Here is a 17,247-nt window from a genome sequence, read left to right as displayed (position 1 = left end):
CTTGGGTGAGATGGAGCCCACACCCAAGGGGTCGGGCAAGACGGAGCCCCACAACCTTGGGCGGGATGGAAACCATGTCCTTGGGGTCAGGCGAGATGGAGCCCGCACCTAAGGGATCGGGTGAGACAGAGCCCCGTGGCCTTGGGCGAGACGAAAACCACATCCTTGGGGTCGGGCGAGATGGAGCCCGCACCCAAGGGGTCGGGCGAGATGGAGCCCACACCCAAGGGGTTGGGCAAGATGGAGCCCCACGGCCTTGGGCGAGACGGAAACCGCATCCTTGGAGTTGGGCGAGGCCTTTTAATATGTCTTGCTCCATCTGGGGAAGTTAGCGTGGGTGCTAACTTCCTTGCTTTGGGTATCCCTACTATCGATACCCGACAATTACTTAGCGATCACACAATGCATTCCCGTACATGCCAAATGCTTGCTAGCACACAAACTGGACATTTATTAAGGTTCAACAATGACATGGATTAAACATGCAAGGTTTCAAGATTACATGAAAGGAGTACATCATGAGATCGAAACCTACATTATGAGTTCATTACATAAAGGATCAAAGATAGTGAGCTAGCGCATCTAGCTAGGTACTATAGCTAAGCGACACCTCAGAGTGGTCGCTGTCAATGTCGAACACATCATCACTGTGGTCATCCTCAAAGGGCTTGACCTCCTCCTCCTCCTCAGGCTCAGCCTCGGTGTCCACCTCCATGCCATCATCCTCAGCAATCAACACATTGGGATCTTCTTCCACTGTTGGAGCTAGAGGAAGAATTGGGTTCACCATGTTGTTGAGGCAATGAACATCCAGCTGAAGCTCCTCAATCTAGCGTATGAGTTCCTGCTCCCTACGATCAAACTCCATTGACTACCTAGCAGCCTAAAACACAGTCTAGATTCTAGCTGCCTCCCAAGCCTTAGCAAGGCGAATGACCTTGTCCCTCTTAGCATGGATGTCCTGTATCTCTACCCTAGCTACATCTCTTTCTGCAACAGCATTCACCAACTGAACCCGACGAGCTTCCAAAGCTATAATAGCATTATTAGTTTCCCGCTGAGCCTCTCTAGCTAAAATTTGATGCCTGTGCACATGCCCTCACAGCTGGAGTTGTGCGGCCTGTGCTCGCTGGAGCTCTAGCATGCAGCTAACATAGCTGTCTTGGCGGGAGTAGAACATCTTCAGGACGGCAAACATAGCGCTCATAGCAGCACTAGAGCTCTCTGCTCGCTCATCATGGTCTCTCACCGGTGCATTGCCGCCTAGCTGCATCCAAGCGGTCACCGATGGATCCACCCAGGGAAAGGTTTCGGCTGGACCATTGACGAGCTCATCACCAAACTCCTGACAGATCTCACTCAGTGCCTCCAAAGCAACCACTTGGGCACCTTCCCATGGAGACTGTCCATCTGACTCAATACTCCAACATTGCCACTGTGGATTGTCTGCACGGGCTGGAATGGTCACCCGCACATCATACCATGGCTGCCCCTCAGCTGCCACTTCCCTCTAGAAGCAGCGGGGTAGCTCAGCGTACCCAACTGAGTTTAGCACCCTCCATAGCAAGGTAGGAGTGCCAAACATAGCCAGGAACGTGTCACTATGAGGCAGGGCTCCTAGTGTTACCATCTGTACCAAAATTATAAGGGAGGGAGGAATGCAAAAATGTAAATGCATGAGTGAACATGATGCATGCACGTTCCGAACGTACTCACGAATCTTAGGAAAAGTTTAAAATTCTAACGACATACACGGTGGCATACATACGTTCTCTCAATATACGTAACTAATCGGGCTACATGTTTCGTTATTAGTGTACCTGCACAAGAATTTCATTTTAGCCCAACCCAATAATTATATATGCCAAAATGTAAATCTAGGCTCTAGGTTGTAACTAAATACTTCCATATATATATATATATCCATACATATACTTCTGTATCAAAGCTATCCGAAAGCAAATACATGCCATACATACATATAAATATGCATCTACTGCCGTATCAAAGCTAACCCACAATAAAATACCTTAGTATATATATATACATGTATACATATATACATATATACATATATATATATATATGTATGTATTGTCATTGTCGTAAATTGGTTCAAACATTATCGTAAATCAAGGTGGCCATATAATAAGTTATTCTGTGGCCAGCTATAGAATAGCCTTACCGTATATATATATATATATATATATATATATATATATATATATATATATATATATATATATATATATATATATATATATATACACTATAATTCAAGATGATACTTACCATAATGCTATAGTAAATCACTTATGAGGGAGTTACCATAATCTCATAAATTAGTATAGTAATTATCATAACTGAAAGTGGCCACAGAATAACTTATTCTGTGACAGTATATATATATATATATATATATATATATATATATATATATATGTATATATATATATATATGTATATATATATATATATATGTATATATACATACATATATATATATACATATGTATGTATATACATATATATATATATGTATATATATATATATGTATATATATATATATATATATATATATATATATATGTATGTATGTATATATGTATGGGACATATATATACCGCAGTACCAAAGCTACCTCTCCCCTTAGACCGTATACTCACCCTTGCTGTCTTGCCACTCTTACCTTAGGCGTAGAAGCAATTGATCCATACATTACCACTCAAGTGAATGGCATCCATACAATAGCACGCCGTATGGACGATGAAAGTAAAAACCTCCATGTTAGTACTTATTTAGCCACCTGATAGTCCTTAACTGGGCATAAAGGATATGACCACTGGCACACTCTAAATTTAAAATTTAGAATTTAACACACCTATATATAGCTATAAGTTGTCAAACTAATTTTATAAAACAAAACCTTTGTTTTAAGTACCCATATGACAAGTTTAGTGTTGAACCTTGCTCCGATATCAGCTATAACAGAACCATCCAATTTATAAGAGCACAAATACAATAGCAATCACTGAAGCGATCAAACTATTATACTTGAGCCCATATAGACCTGGTAGTCTGATGAAATCATGAATGATCTCAAATCAACCAACATACAAACCAAGATCGTACATGATTCAACATAACAAGTCAAATGTTACATCACAATTCACAAATGGTTCACAAGTATCTCACATACATCAGAGTTCACATAGTTATTACAAACCAAGTTCAAATAGCGGAACCAAAGAAGTTTGACATCAACATCACACTTGGTTTAAATACATGCTAGTACCACGGTCATTTCTAGCAAAAGCATAACAGAGAGGATAACTTAGGAGTACCATGCCCTATGGTTTAGTCCTCATCCACGACAGAATGAAGGCAGTCCTCTTTATGGCCTCCCTCAATGGTTCATCACCTACATCATCAAGATTCTCATGTGCTCCTTGGGAGCCGTTAGATTCGTCAAATTTCACATCATATATTTCTTCAACCAAGCCGGTGGCATGATTAAATACTCAATATGCTTTGGACTTTGATGAGTAACCAACAAGAAAACCAATATCACAACGTCTTTGGAACTTTCCTAGGTGTTGCCGCTTCTTGTAGATGTAGCATTTGCAGCCAAACACCCAGAAGAATGAGATGTCCGGCTTATTCCCATTGAGCAACTCATAAGGGGTCTTGCCAAGATACTTTTGGAGAAATAGGTGGTTGGATGCATAGCATGCGGTGCTAATGGCCTCTTCCCATAGATCTTGAGGTGTATTGTACTCATCAAGCATTGTTCTTGTAAGGGTGATTAGTGTCTGGTTTTTTCTCTCTACTACACCATTTTATTGAGGCATGTAGGTTGCGAAGACCTCATGCTTGATCCCAAATTCATTACAATATGCTTCAATGTTTGTGTTGTCAAATTCTTTTCCATTGTCACTTCTTATCTTCTTGAGCTTCACTTCAAATTCATTTTGTGCTCTCTTGGCAAACTTCTTGAAACATGCGACAACTTCGGTCTTGTCATGAAGGAAGAACACCCAAGTGTATCTAGAGTAGTCATCAGCTATCACAAGACAATAGAGGTTGCCTCCTAAACTCTTGTGAGTTGTTGGTCCAAATAGATCCATGTGAAGAAGCTCTAGCACTCTTGTTGTTGACATGTAAGCTTTGATTGGATGAGTGTTTGCAACTTGCTTGCCGACTTGACATGCACTACAAAGCATGTCCTTCTCAAATTTCACATCCTTCGAACCTCTCATCAACTCATTTTTCATTAACTTCTTGAGTGAGCTCTCCCAACATGTGCAAGTCTTCTATGCCAGAGCCACCCAAGTGATGTTTTGGTGAATAAGCATGTCTTCAAGTTTGCATCTTTGGATGTGAAATCCACTAGATATAGGTTGTTGTATCTAAAGCCCTTGAATATAACTTGATCATCATCTTTCTTTGATACAACCACTTCCTTCTTGGTGAACAAACATTGAAAGCCAAGATCACACAATTGACCAACGGATAGCAAGTTGAAGCTCAATGAAGCAACATATAGCATATTTGATATTGAGTGATCATTTGATATTGTAACTTTGCCCAATCCTTGTACTTTGCCCTTTGAATTGTCACCAAATGTAATCCTTTCTTGACCATCTACTTTTTCATCTAGTGAGGTGAACATACGAGGATCACCGGTCATATGTTGAGTGCAATCACTATCAATAACCCAATGACTTCTACCTGTCTTGTAGTTCACCTACACACACAAGAGATCAAGCTTGTTGTTTAGGGACCCAAACTTGATGAGGGCCCTTGACTTTCTCAACTAGTGACTTAGCAACCCAAATTTGCTTAGGCCTATTCTTGTTGGGTGCACATAAGAACATGACTTTCATATTTCCACTAGAATCCTTTCTAAGCATGTAGTGAGCATTGAAAGCAAAGGGTTTAGAATGCTTGGGCAAAGGGCTGTGGTGGTGGAGTTTCACACTCATGAGCAAAGTAACATTCTTGTCCACACTCAAAACATCTCTTTGGCTTAGGCTTTGACTTGTATTGTTGTTGATGTTGAACTTGAGCTTTCTTCTCTTGATTTGCCAAGAACCCAATACCACTTCTATCCATCTTCATCATGATGTTCATAAGTATCTCACTTTGAAGATATTGGTCTCTTGTGAACTTGCTCAAACCGGTCTTGAGATGTTCTTTCTCCAACTTGAGTTTCTTGTTTTCTTCTCTAAGTTCTTCACGATTCTTCTCCATCTTGTGAACTTGCTCAAGCCATATCATGATCATTGTCAAGATTCTCTATCACAATTTTATTGGTGGTTGATAGCTTTTCAAGAACCTTCTTGAGCTTTTCATTATCATTCTTGAGCTTGACATAATCATCATAGTTGTTGGACTCAACCACTTTCTTGCCTTTGCTACTAGAACCTTGCTCAATGCTCTCAACAATCAAGTCATCAAATGATGTGGCTATATCAATCGTAACAACATTGTTAGTGGCATCATGCGGCTCATTGGACAATAACTCATGAGAAAGAACAAGATTGTCATGATTAATCTTGAGATTGGTGTACTCTTCTTTTAGCAAGTTGTAACTAGTGGTGAGTTCATTGTATATCCCCTCAAGTTTATCATGTTTTTCTCTAAGCTCTCTTTTAGAGGTTTTGAGCTCCTTGAGTTTGGATGACACAATTTTATTCTCTTCTCTAAGATCATCACTAGCTTTTTTGGCTATGTCATACTTTGCTAAGAATGAGTCATTCTCAAGTTCTAGCTTCTCATTTTTAGCTCTTGTCTTTCTAATGATTTTAGTGCATTGGTTTAGCAATTTGACAAGATCATCATAAGAAGGTGATTCTAATTCTTCATCACTATCACTACCATTCATCATCACTAGCATTGTCATCACCACTACTATTATCATCATTTTGTACCTTTCATTTACCCGTGGCCATGAGGCATAGGTGTGTGGAGGATGATGACAGAGGTGTCGGTGGAGATAGTGAAGAGACAATCACAAGAGCAACCACCTTCTCATTTTCACTTTCATCATCGGATGAGCCACTTGATGATTCAATGTCCATGAGCCAATCACCAACAATATAGGCATTGCCATTCTTCTTCTTGTGAAATTCCTTGTTCTTATGATCTTTTTTCTTGTATGGCTTGTTCTTCTTCCTCTCATCATCATCACTTGAGTCATCTTTCTTGCCCTTGTACTTCTTGTACTTGTCTTTCTTAGGTTTGGGGCATTGATGAGCTAGATGACCAAGATCTCCACAATTGTAGTAATCCATTTCGGAGATGAGCTTCCTTCTACTACTAGTGAAGAATTTCTTCTTCTTGCCATCAAACTTGATACCATTCTTGTTTAGCTTCTTGAGCATCTTGGCGGTTCTTCTCAACATGAGAGCAAGGCTTGCATCATGAATCTTATCATCACTTGAGCTATCATGATCAACTTTTGCTTTGCCCCTCTTCTGTTCGCTAGCCTTGAATGCCAAATCTTTCTTCTTGGTGGAAGAAGAGCCATCTTGTGGAGTGATGTGCATGTACATCTCATGTGCATTGATCTTCCCCAATATTTAAGTTGGCATAGTGGTGGAAAGATCACCTTGATGAAGCACCATCACAATATGTCCATACTTGTCAATGGGGAGGACACTCAAGATCTTTCTCACAACATCAGATGGTTGCATTTGAGTGAGTCCAAGCCCATTAACCTCCTCTACAAGAATATTCAAGCGTGAATACATTTCATTAGCACTTTCACTAGGAAGCATTTCAAATGAATCAAGTTTCTTTATCACAAGGTGATAGCATTCCTCATGCTCATTCTTGGTTCCCTCATGGAGCACACAAATATCCAATCATAGTGAATGGGCATCTTTGTGGTTCCACACATGGTTAAAGACATCCTTGCAAAGGCCTCTAAAAAGAGAGTTTCTAGCCTTTGCATTCCACTTCTCATAGTGAACCTCATCACCTTGAAGGTTGATGGGATCCTTAGGTTTTGGGAAGCCTTGTGAGGCATCTCTAAGCACTCCAACATCTAAAGCCTCTAGGTACGCCTCCATGCAAATTTTCCAATAAGAAAATTATCTTCCTTAAAGACGGGAGGGGGTCCATCCCTATGGGACATCTTGCTCTAGGCGATTAAGCCTAATTTAAGGAGCATGAGACTCCAATACCAATTGAAAGGATCAAGATGACCAAGAGGGGGTGAATTGGGCTAATTCTAAATTTCTTTCAATAATTAAGCCCTACACTTAGCCCACTTCACCCCCTTGTGCCTAGAAGTGTTTCTATTTTTCTACAGCGCACGCCAACAACTGATCGGACTCACCTTGACCGAGTCTGGTCCAGCGTTTGGTCATTAATTGAACCCTCTAATCACATCCAATTCGAAATCCTTCGTGAATGAAATTAACTTTCGACGATCTTTGGGCTGTCCCTGAGCTACCTAGTGCTAAGTTTGACAAGTGTACACCACACCTAAACCATTGGACTCACCTAGGTCAAACTACTAATCCATACCCCTCTTAATAGTACGGCCAAAGAAAAAAACAAAGTCTTAAACTACTCTAAGTGTCTCTCTAACTCCAAACGACACTTAGAACTAGTCTGTCCTTAACCTTGTCATCCATCCTTTGAAAACCAAAATGATTTCCATCGATAGGGGCATGAAAACCATAATTGCCCAAACAATTACCATTACCATGACCTAAATCAAATTTCCTCTGCAAAACATACGTTAGTCACAGTAATCTTGTGTCGTCATGGCTAAGGTTATCTTTATATCTACACAAAGGATATTACTAAGGAAGATTAAGAACATAGCTTGTTCTTCCTTTGTAACCGGACCCTACTTGCACCTATATTCGGGGAGTGGACTACAAAGAACTTAATGGGAGTGTCACATCCGCGATCTACCACATGACCTAGAATCTAGGGTGTATCCACAGGTAAACAACATATAAGCACCACGCTTACACAATGTCGACCACCCACCCCGTGTACTTTAGAGTGAGTGCTATATGAACTTATGCATAAACATAATGATAAACTAGCTATACTAAGTATATAATCAAAGTAGACGTTGAACATTATAATGAAGAACATGAATGAGATGAATACTAATATTGTCATAACAATTGTAACTAGCATATAAAAATAATGGTGGTACAAAAGAGAGGGGGTACAAAGATTATACCAAACCACACTCTTGACAAGATCGGGAATCCAAGCGAAGCCTGCTTGCCTCCCTCTAGACCTAGCCTAACTAGCTACACCCTAGAATATGGTGGAGCTCTGAGGATGATTAGGGTTTCTATTTTCTCAAATGACTTGATGATTGGAGTTATGCCTGGGGGTGGCAAGGGCTGGTATATATAGCCCGGAGCATCCAACATAATCCCTTAGATCAAGCCGACATAAAGGATGGCGTAGATCTAATTTAGAAGGCAGTGGAGAACCGACATTCGAAGGAGGGTTTGACGTGTGAGCCTAGGTGGTTAGGCGGCCTGCAGGTGGAGTAGGCCAGCCCCACTTGGCAGCCTCTACCCCTCTGCTTTGGTGTGGAGTCCTCTTGAGTCTTCTGGAACCTTCTGGTGTCCATTTCGCTATGGATAAGCGTGATTAAATCTGACATCTTGGTCCACCGTGATAGTTTTCTGCATAAACCCTACAAAAAATACAGATTCACCAAAAATCATGAAATTTGTTAGTTTAAACCCCTAAACCTTCATTGGTGCTTATATTTATGCCCTTATGCATGCTATATTAATGGTTTATAATGGTTGTGATTTTGTAGGTCATACTGCTCTGGGTATGTGATTTTATAGCGTCCCTCCATGATTAGCAAAACAAATGTACATGCGGTAGACCACTCTTCTAGAACTCCACAACATACATGTGTGCACGAACGTTTCCAAGGATATCCTTTTTATCAACATGTGCTTAAGCTCTTCTAGTTTTGCCCTAAACACCTAATCAATAAGATCTGGATGATCCGATGGTGTTTGCCCAGGGTACAACTCATGCGTGATCTCATCCCACTTTGGATTGCATGTCATAGTCAGGAAGATGTCTGGTTTTCCAAACCTCCACACCAGTGCCATGGTATCTAAGTACCTACGCCTCATGTCCCTTGGGCCTCCAATAAACGATGAAGGCATCATTGTTCGCTTTCCAATAGCTTTTGATCTACCCTCACCAGCATGCAGGCTATCAACCAATCCTTGGTAGAGGTTGGCCCTAATCTCCTTTTGATGATTGCATATGTAATCCAATCAAGAACTCTCAATTTTGGTGTACGTGTCAACCGCAAACTGTTGGAAAAGACGTTGGCCATAAAGTATGGGATTAAAGATTCCTGGCTGCATTTGGAACTTGTAGCAGTAGTAGTCACGCATAGAAACACATAAATTTCCCGGAGAGTTAAAAAACTATGGTATTAGAGGTGTTTCAAGGATAATGGTTTGGTATACATGAAAAGTATAAGAAAGATAAACAAACCTGTTTCTTCTTCTTCTTCTTATGTACCACTATGAGCCTTACGCAGGGCACGAGCCGAGTTGACATCCTCCATGGTAACACCTTTCTTCAGGATATCCATATGTCATCCAAGCTCACCGCTAGAGAAGAAGAGTGGGTATGAAAGAGCATCATAGCACCCATGATATGATTAGATGCCATGCCTACTCCTATCTTTCCCATGCAGGACAACACTATTCTAAAATTGACTAAGGAGTTCATTACCCTTGATCCAAACAGCAGCCACCGCTGAAGCCATCGGCACGTTGTATGTCCTTTGGTCCAATCGCTGATCAAGGTTAAGTGTGAGACAATAGTTCTCGACATGTTCAGCCTGCCTCATACACCTCAGATGTTGTGAGTACAGGTTGTCACAAAGGATGGCCACCAATCTCTCTATAACTTCTTTATCTTTTTGGTACTTCTCTTCCTGACACCTTTGGTATCAATGCTCAAGGCTCGGATCATCATCATAGAAGTAAAGCTCAGGATGTCTAGGCTCCTTACCATCTTTTCTCCCAAATGACCTTACATTGTGATAGATCATGCCATGTGCAAGGAAGGTATATATGCCGCTGTTTCTGATGTTAGCAGTAACAATGTCGAGGCGACAGTAGAGGGAAGTGAAAGAGAAGTGGCCATTGAAAAAATTGATATTGTTATGGAAATGCCTAGCATCCATGTCAGAGCTCGTCCAAAGCCTCATGAGCTAGTCTGGTATGACGGGTGCATTCAGTTTGACCTTTCCACTGCGGCAACAGAACCTAGGAGGTTCTTTTGGAAACCTCTTAGCACCATAATGATGGCAATCTAAGACATGTTTTAGCATGTGTGTCTCCCTAGGCATGTTACTATACACCTTTTCATATGGGTCAGGTACTTTAGGGTTAGAAGCTACGTCTTCCTTAGGAGTATCACTTTGGACATCATTATCTGATTCCTCTATTGAAATGACATTTGAGCATAAAAATAAAGGTTAGATAAAGGAATGGATGTTTAGAAAGGTATTTGGTATTTGGTACAAATACCTTGCCTAGCAAACAGGTATCCCTCATCCTCTTCCTCATCATCTTCAAATATATCGCCCTCATCATCATCTATGATCGTCACAGTGCCATGAGATATTACAACTTGGGTAACAATAAAGGAAAGCAAATACTGTAAAGAATGTTAAAAGTAGTGCAAATTATCTGTGTCATCAAATAATGGTTGTGCAGGTGTAGCTAATGCATTTTGATTGCTTGGTCCAGCATTTTCTGTCAATCACATAATGGACATGGTTGAGATAGAAATAAAGTTGTTTCATGTGAAGGAATATGGGTAGGGAGACCTCATTACTTACCGTTGTTGGTAACGGTTGACTGAGGTAAGGGCATTTCTTCATCCGCATGGTCTTTAGTCATGCATTCATCATCATTGTTAGCTACTCCCGTGTTTCGACCGATGCGGCGCTCAAACACAATGTTACGATGGGCTAACAATGCATGTCTTTGCTCAAATGGAACATTTTGTCTATGTGTCATATGACCAGGCAGTATATCACCACATCCATCATCATCATCATTTGTCTCCTCAGTAGCTTGTGGGAAGCAAATAGGTGTTGCGGTGGATTCTGGGATAACCCAATCGCTGGGGCTTACTATGGGTCCATGAGGCCCAAATGAGTTTGTAGTGGGCCACACCATCTTTGGATTAAAGAGTGGATTCTCCATTGCGATGGACTCACTGTTTAAGGTGTGTTTCTTCACCTCCTTAGAGCGGTTTGTAGTCACTTTCATTGCCTCTTTACGAGATGGAGTTTTATTGTAAAGCCTCTGTTGTCTGCGCCTTTGTCCCCGTTGCTTAGGTGCCATGTTTGCATATGTCATCCTCTTCCTTACACGATCAGCCATGACTTGCTCATTTGTTAACTGTCTCTTACGTGAAGCATCAGTGCGTTGTGACTGCATTTCTTGATTAACAATGCTACAAACAGTAATTACTTCATCGTCATCACCTACATAGTTGTGTTTGAATTAAAATAGTAGCAAGACAACTAGAACACACCAGATATCCATCAATGATCCTCTCGCTGTATATAAAGCTATTGATAGATTCACCAACATAAAAATGTAGGCGTTGATGCCATATAAACAACAGTTGAATTACCTTCTGATTGAATATATCATCAATATTAATTACATGGAGTGAATCATTCCTATGCAACCAATCATATGTTTTATTAGAATCCATATTTTCCTTGTTTGATCCATCCTGACCATCTACCAATTATGACACAACACGTATGAGTAACATCAATAGTATAGTAATATCTATATTATTACTCAACAACGTCTCTACTATACTACCATTGGTAGTTTCAATATGTAGGTGTTGCCCCTTTTTTCTTTTATATGCTTCTCGACGTTTTTTATTTCTTTCGTCCCTTTTCTCTTGAGACATTGCGAGCCATCGAGCCTTTTCTCTTTCTCTCTTGCATTCTCCAGCATCACTTCCTACAGTGTTACATCCAGATACTTTAATTATCATTAATAATATAAACAATACATTGAATTTAACATAATATAGTAAAAGGATGATTTATTTTGTTTACCTCCATTAGTAGTGTTAGTCTTGTCACCCAATGGTGCTGGAGAGCCACTATTTTCCATTGAATTAACCATCAAATTCCTCGGAATCTTATGGTAATTATTAGGTGAGAAACAAAAAGGCAAGTTAGTGCTACATGTTGGCCTACCAAATAATGCCACCGAGCGGTCGGGCTACACAATAGGTAGGACTAAGGAATGTCTTTTGGGTGGTTACACAGAGGAAGTGAACCAGTTACAATCTCTAAAATAAAGCCCTTGTTTGACAAGTGCAACATTCAGTTCAGTGCAATAGTTTGTGTGCTTAGAAAGAATTTGATTTTTCAGTGTTATGTTATTCTAGTCATGGTGTATGTTTTTCCACTACTTGTTTGACCATATGCAAAAACACTTGCTGTAACAAACAAATAAAGAGGGGAAGAAAACACATTTCAGTGACTTCATGGAATACTTTGATTCAAAAAAAATTGGAGTAAGATAGGAAGCAGGTGTTGACTCACAGTTAATGCCACTTACTACAGAGAGGGCAACTCCTTTGGCCCCTTCCTCGTATACTTCTTTGGTATTACAGTCAGAACAAAATACCCTATCTGCAAATGAACAGAGTTGTGTTGTGTCAAATAAGTTGCACACAACAACATAGCTGGAAAGAAAGGGACTTTGTAGTGCATACTTGTGAAAAGAGCAAAGTAAACACCACTGACTATCTGTACTCTAGCCAGACAAAATCTGCCCACTACAACAAAATCGTACGATTAAATTTCAGGGGAGTTTCTTTATGGTAAAATAGTTTCTTAGGGGACCATCTTGCTACACTGAAAGAGTCACTTTAGGTTGTTCATACCATTACTCAAAAATCAACTTAGCCAAGGTGTTTTCACTGCTAGCACCGGATGCCTTACAGAAATACTACACAGAATTTCTACCCCTTAAATGTCATCAACACAAGCACAATAATTTTGTAAAAGACACCTTGAGGCTAGCAAATTTTCATGCCGCAAGTGAATTTCAATTCAGTAAATTTCCATCAATTCTATCCCTCACGCACACTGTCACGGAATCTAGGAAGGGCAAATCCATGTTTGTTGAGATAGAAACGCAGAAGAACAATCCAATAGGTGGGCTCTTTATTATGCTGAAAACCCCAGGGATGTAGATATTTTATACTCTTCATATACCTTAGAATGCAAATTCTTTCTAAGCACACAAACTTACCATCAGAGTTGAAAAAACAAAATCACTGAGTAACGACCTATTGACAGACAGTAAAAAGTATGGCACTGAACAAAATTAGGATGTGTACCTACAAATGGATGGATGTGCTTGATTTTATAGAATGATATCTTGAGAGGTCAATGAAGGAGGTGCCTAACATGAACAGCAAAGGCAATTGGGAATTTCAGAGTAGTTCATATCTTGTGGCTGCAGCAACTGGCTGTCAAATTTTTTCTTTCTAGGTGCCTGACATAGGTTAGCAAGCAATCTCATAAATGAGAACTCCCATGCAGAATGACAGAGAAAGCCAATACTAAATAACTCAACTTCTGAACAAATTAGGACTGAAACTAAACCTCTGTAATTGGCAGTGAGGATATAAAATTCATTGGAGCCTAAATAATACTTATGAATGAATTTTCATCATCACAAATTATATTTTTTGTGCAAACAGACACGTAATGGAAACTGAATATAGTTTGTTATGACTGAGAGGCCAAAATTTAGCTTTCACTAAAAAACTATCATAAATGCTTAATGACAAGAGTATACATCAAGATTGGTGCTCAATTGAATTTAACTTTATGTCAATGAAATCCAATCAGTCATTAGAAGCCTATAAGTTGAAAACGTTGCAGAGCATATTTGAACAAAGGAGGAGATCATGGCATTTGAAGTTTTCAAGTGTATTTGACCATACTATTTATTGAAGCCAATTATTAGTACTACATAAGTCTAAGGGGAGAAACACTAAAACATCAATATGTCACAAGATAGGAAAATGCCAAAGTATCAAATCAGCAAAGGAATTGGCCAATATAAAAAAACTTATAATGAGCGGTTTGTAGCTTTACTGTCAAACAGAGTAGCATCAATTCTCAGTTTTAGTTTACAGGATGCCTATTTCAGGTAAAAGGAAAGGATATTTATTTCAGCTTACAGGATAGGATATATATTTCAGATCTCAATTTAAAGGTTGTAGCTATCAGTTTAGTTATTTGATACAAAGAGACTTCGAAACTTAGATGATCCCCATTGAACCAGCCTATTAAACTCAACACAATATTTCATAAAAAACAGAGGAACAAGATGCAGCACTACACCAATTCCAACAGGAACCGAAACAAAGTGGAGTATGTACCTATTACTTACAGTGAGGAGTGCTTGCCTGCAGGAGATCAAGTCTCCAGGAACGCCATAAGGAAATCCATGTATAGAAAATTATAGGGTCAAAACGAAGGTAGCAGTTTTCAGTATTGATGTCTCATGTATAGATGCAAGCCTATGGAAAAATAGAAAATTATTGCCAGGATTAGCATATGGTACATATAATGCTCATGTGCAGAACAAGGTTTCAATACAACAACATAGAAATTATTCATAAATTAGTTTGAAGTCTTCATATGTTTGATATATGGTAGCTTATTGAAAATGTTGCACCCTAAAAAACGAGGAAGAAACTATTACAATCAAACAAGAAAACCTCATTTTTATTGTATACGGCTCAACCTCATCAAGCTGTAAATAGTTCACTGAGTCGTATTTTATCAGTAGAAAAGTTCAGCTTGCCTCACTTCACTACCTTCTCTCATTTCCTGCAACAGTAAGATGCAGTCTAGAGAAAGCCAGAAAGGTATACCATTTTTCCATTAACTTACAAGTATGCACCGGTAATTCTCTAAAGAATCCTTAATATGAGTACTTGTCAGAAAATATTAAAGCAATGAATGGCACTGGAAAAAATCAGTTAACATACATTACTCCTATATGCTTATATTATGGTGCTCAAAACAGCAACTGCATTGGCTGGATCACAATACCTGATTTTAGAGCAGATCTGAACACATACAGGTAGGAATATGGAGCAACATGGTTGAACTATAGTGAGCTGTAAATGGATTATTTGCCCCATGTGCTAATTGACTTTGATATATGCTTCTGTAGTTCACTAAAACAAATATTTAAAAATCATGTTCATTTTCCATTTTGGGTGTATGGTTAGGTCCATTAGCAGATTTACTCACAAACACAAAACCTTCCAAAGAATACAAGCTTTGAACATGTTCCAATATAAAAAATTAGGAAATCAGTAAATAAAAAATTAAAAAAAAAACTTGCAATGACATGGGTAAAGACAAGACAACCACAGGTTAACTTCAGTTCTTAGTTTCAGGTTAACTTCAGTTCTCAGTTCGAGGTTAACTTCAGTTCTCAGTTTCAGGTGCAATCCTGGACTCCTGGTAGTTATCCCAACAATGAAGACCTTAATGGGTTAAAGACCCATCTAACAAGTGTCTGAACTATCAAGTTGCAATTCACAAAAAAAAAAGAACTATCAAGTTGCAACAAAATTTCAGTGTTCAGATAAAAATTCAGAGTTCGAGCTTTATTCATCTATTATCAGTATGAAAGAGAAAGAAACCATTGGTGGGGGAGATGGATGGCAATGGGCTTTGGTTCTGCATGAATACTTGGTGGCGAAGTTGGCCCCCGAATCGGTCGCGGGCGTAGGGGCCGCAGGCACCGCGTCGCGTCCGGCAGCGGCCTGTCCGACGGTGGCAACAGTTTTGCGTGGTCGTCCTCGGTCGTCCGACGGCTTCGCGGTCACGGGCGTAGGGTCGCAGATGTCGTAGGCGCCTTGTCGCGTCCAGCAGCGGCCCATCCGACGGCGGTAGCGGCTTGGCGAGGTCACTCGGCGGCTTCGCGGTCACGGGCGCAGGGGTCGCAGGCGTAGCGTCGCGTCCAGCAACGTCCGGCGGCGGTTCCTTGGAGCGAGATGAACTGGGAGCTGGGAGCTGGGCATCATGCGCGGGCGATGGTTCTCTCAAGCGAGACGAGAGGGGCGGTTCCTTAAGGAGAGGAGAGGCGGCGTGGGAGAAACTTTTTTTTCAAGCGACTTTTTTTAGCGCGGCTTGACCACGGGAGTCAAGGTTTTTTCCCCGAGGGACGCAATTAGGGAGGTAGTCCGATTAGTTTCACGGAGACGATAACACTTGGCTCTTTTTAGTTGTAATATATATAAGATAAGATAATATAAGATTGATAGACTAACTCATCTTAAAAAAAATCATAACTTCTATATATGGATATGAACTCGGATATAGATACAATTTATATTAAAGCTGTAGAGAAAAAAGAGATCTGCACCTTTTTATTTCATGGCATTCTCATTGAGGACATAATTGAAAAGTGTTAGGAATTAAAATGGATGTCTCTCTAAAGAATTGAAAAGTGCTCTCTAAAATGGAGAAATAACTAGCATGAGAATCAAGCAATCTAGCAATCAAAATAATTAAAAAGCTATAAATTCAAAGGAGTGGATGCTGGTTACTAACCTTAAAGCAAGAAGATCATGTTCATGCTTCAAAATCCAAGACCTTCCATAAGAATTTTGGTGAAAAATGGCCACAAGGGAGAGGTAGGGAAAGACATCTCCTTGGCTAAGTGTGCTCCAGATTGAAGGAGGAGGAATAAGGACATCAGCTTTTGTACTGTGCATCTATCACTGTCGACTAAGTCAAAAGCTGACAGTGATAGCATAACATCACTGTCGGCTCAAGTCACAAACTAGCAGTGGCAGCGACAGGCCCAGCCCTGGGGCGGGACGAGAGGGACAGGCGTCCCAGGCCCAGGGAGCTGATGGGCCCCTTCCAAGATATGCATACAGTACAAGTACTAGTACTCAGCGTCTCAGCCCAAGCCCAAACATACGGCCAACACGACGCGCATTCAGCTCAACGTGAGTCGCGAGTCGCGATGACGCGGCTTCCTTCGAGTTCAATTGGACTTCCGCGACTTCTCCGCTTGCTTTCTCCATGAGCCATCGTGGCAGCGTCCTAGCAAGTCGCCGGCCGGGCACTCCGCGCGACCGCGCACTGTAGTACGGCAGGCGGCAGCATCACCATTAGT

At 40.4% G+C, this 17,247-nt stretch overlaps 1 protein-coding gene across 1 annotated transcript; it reads right to left on the bottom strand.

Moving 5' to 3' along the window:
- Positions 1-586: 586 nt before the first annotated feature.
- Positions 587-12,186, bottom strand: LOC136503861 (uncharacterized). The gene is made up of 7 exons (XM_066498804.1): positions 12,129-12,186; positions 11,884-12,030; positions 11,681-11,796; positions 10,878-11,538; positions 10,564-10,632; positions 10,388-10,477; positions 587-765 (listed from the first exon to the last, which is right to left on the bottom strand). Exons 1-7 carry the CDS (start codon positions 12,184-12,186, stop codon positions 587-589), a joined length of 1,320 nt encoding a protein of 439 aa, XP_066354901.1.
- Between the last annotated feature and the right edge of the window lie 5,061 nt (positions 12,187-17,247).

The sequence above is a fragment of the Miscanthus floridulus genome, chromosome 14, assembly GCF_019320115.1.
Source record: "Miscanthus floridulus cultivar M001 chromosome 14, ASM1932011v1, whole genome shotgun sequence".
In the NCBI taxonomy this organism is placed as follows: domain Eukaryota; kingdom Viridiplantae; phylum Streptophyta; class Magnoliopsida; order Poales; family Poaceae; genus Miscanthus; species Miscanthus floridulus.
The sequence above is the reverse complement of the archived record's forward strand: the minus strand, read 5'-3'. Positions and strand labels throughout refer to the sequence as shown.

Coding starts and splice junctions, on each gene's coding strand:
- LOC136503861 (XM_066498804.1), bottom strand. CDS start 12,186: ATGGAAAATAGTGGCTCTCCAGCACCATTGGGTGACAAGACTAACACT. Junction 12,031..12,128: donor GACTAACACTACTAATGGAG/GTAAACAAAATA, acceptor GTAACACTGTAG/GAAGTGATGCTGGAGAATGC. Junction 11,539..11,680: donor ATATATTCAATCAGAAGGTA/ATTCAACTGTTG, acceptor TTCAAACACAAC/TATGTAGGTGATGACGATGA.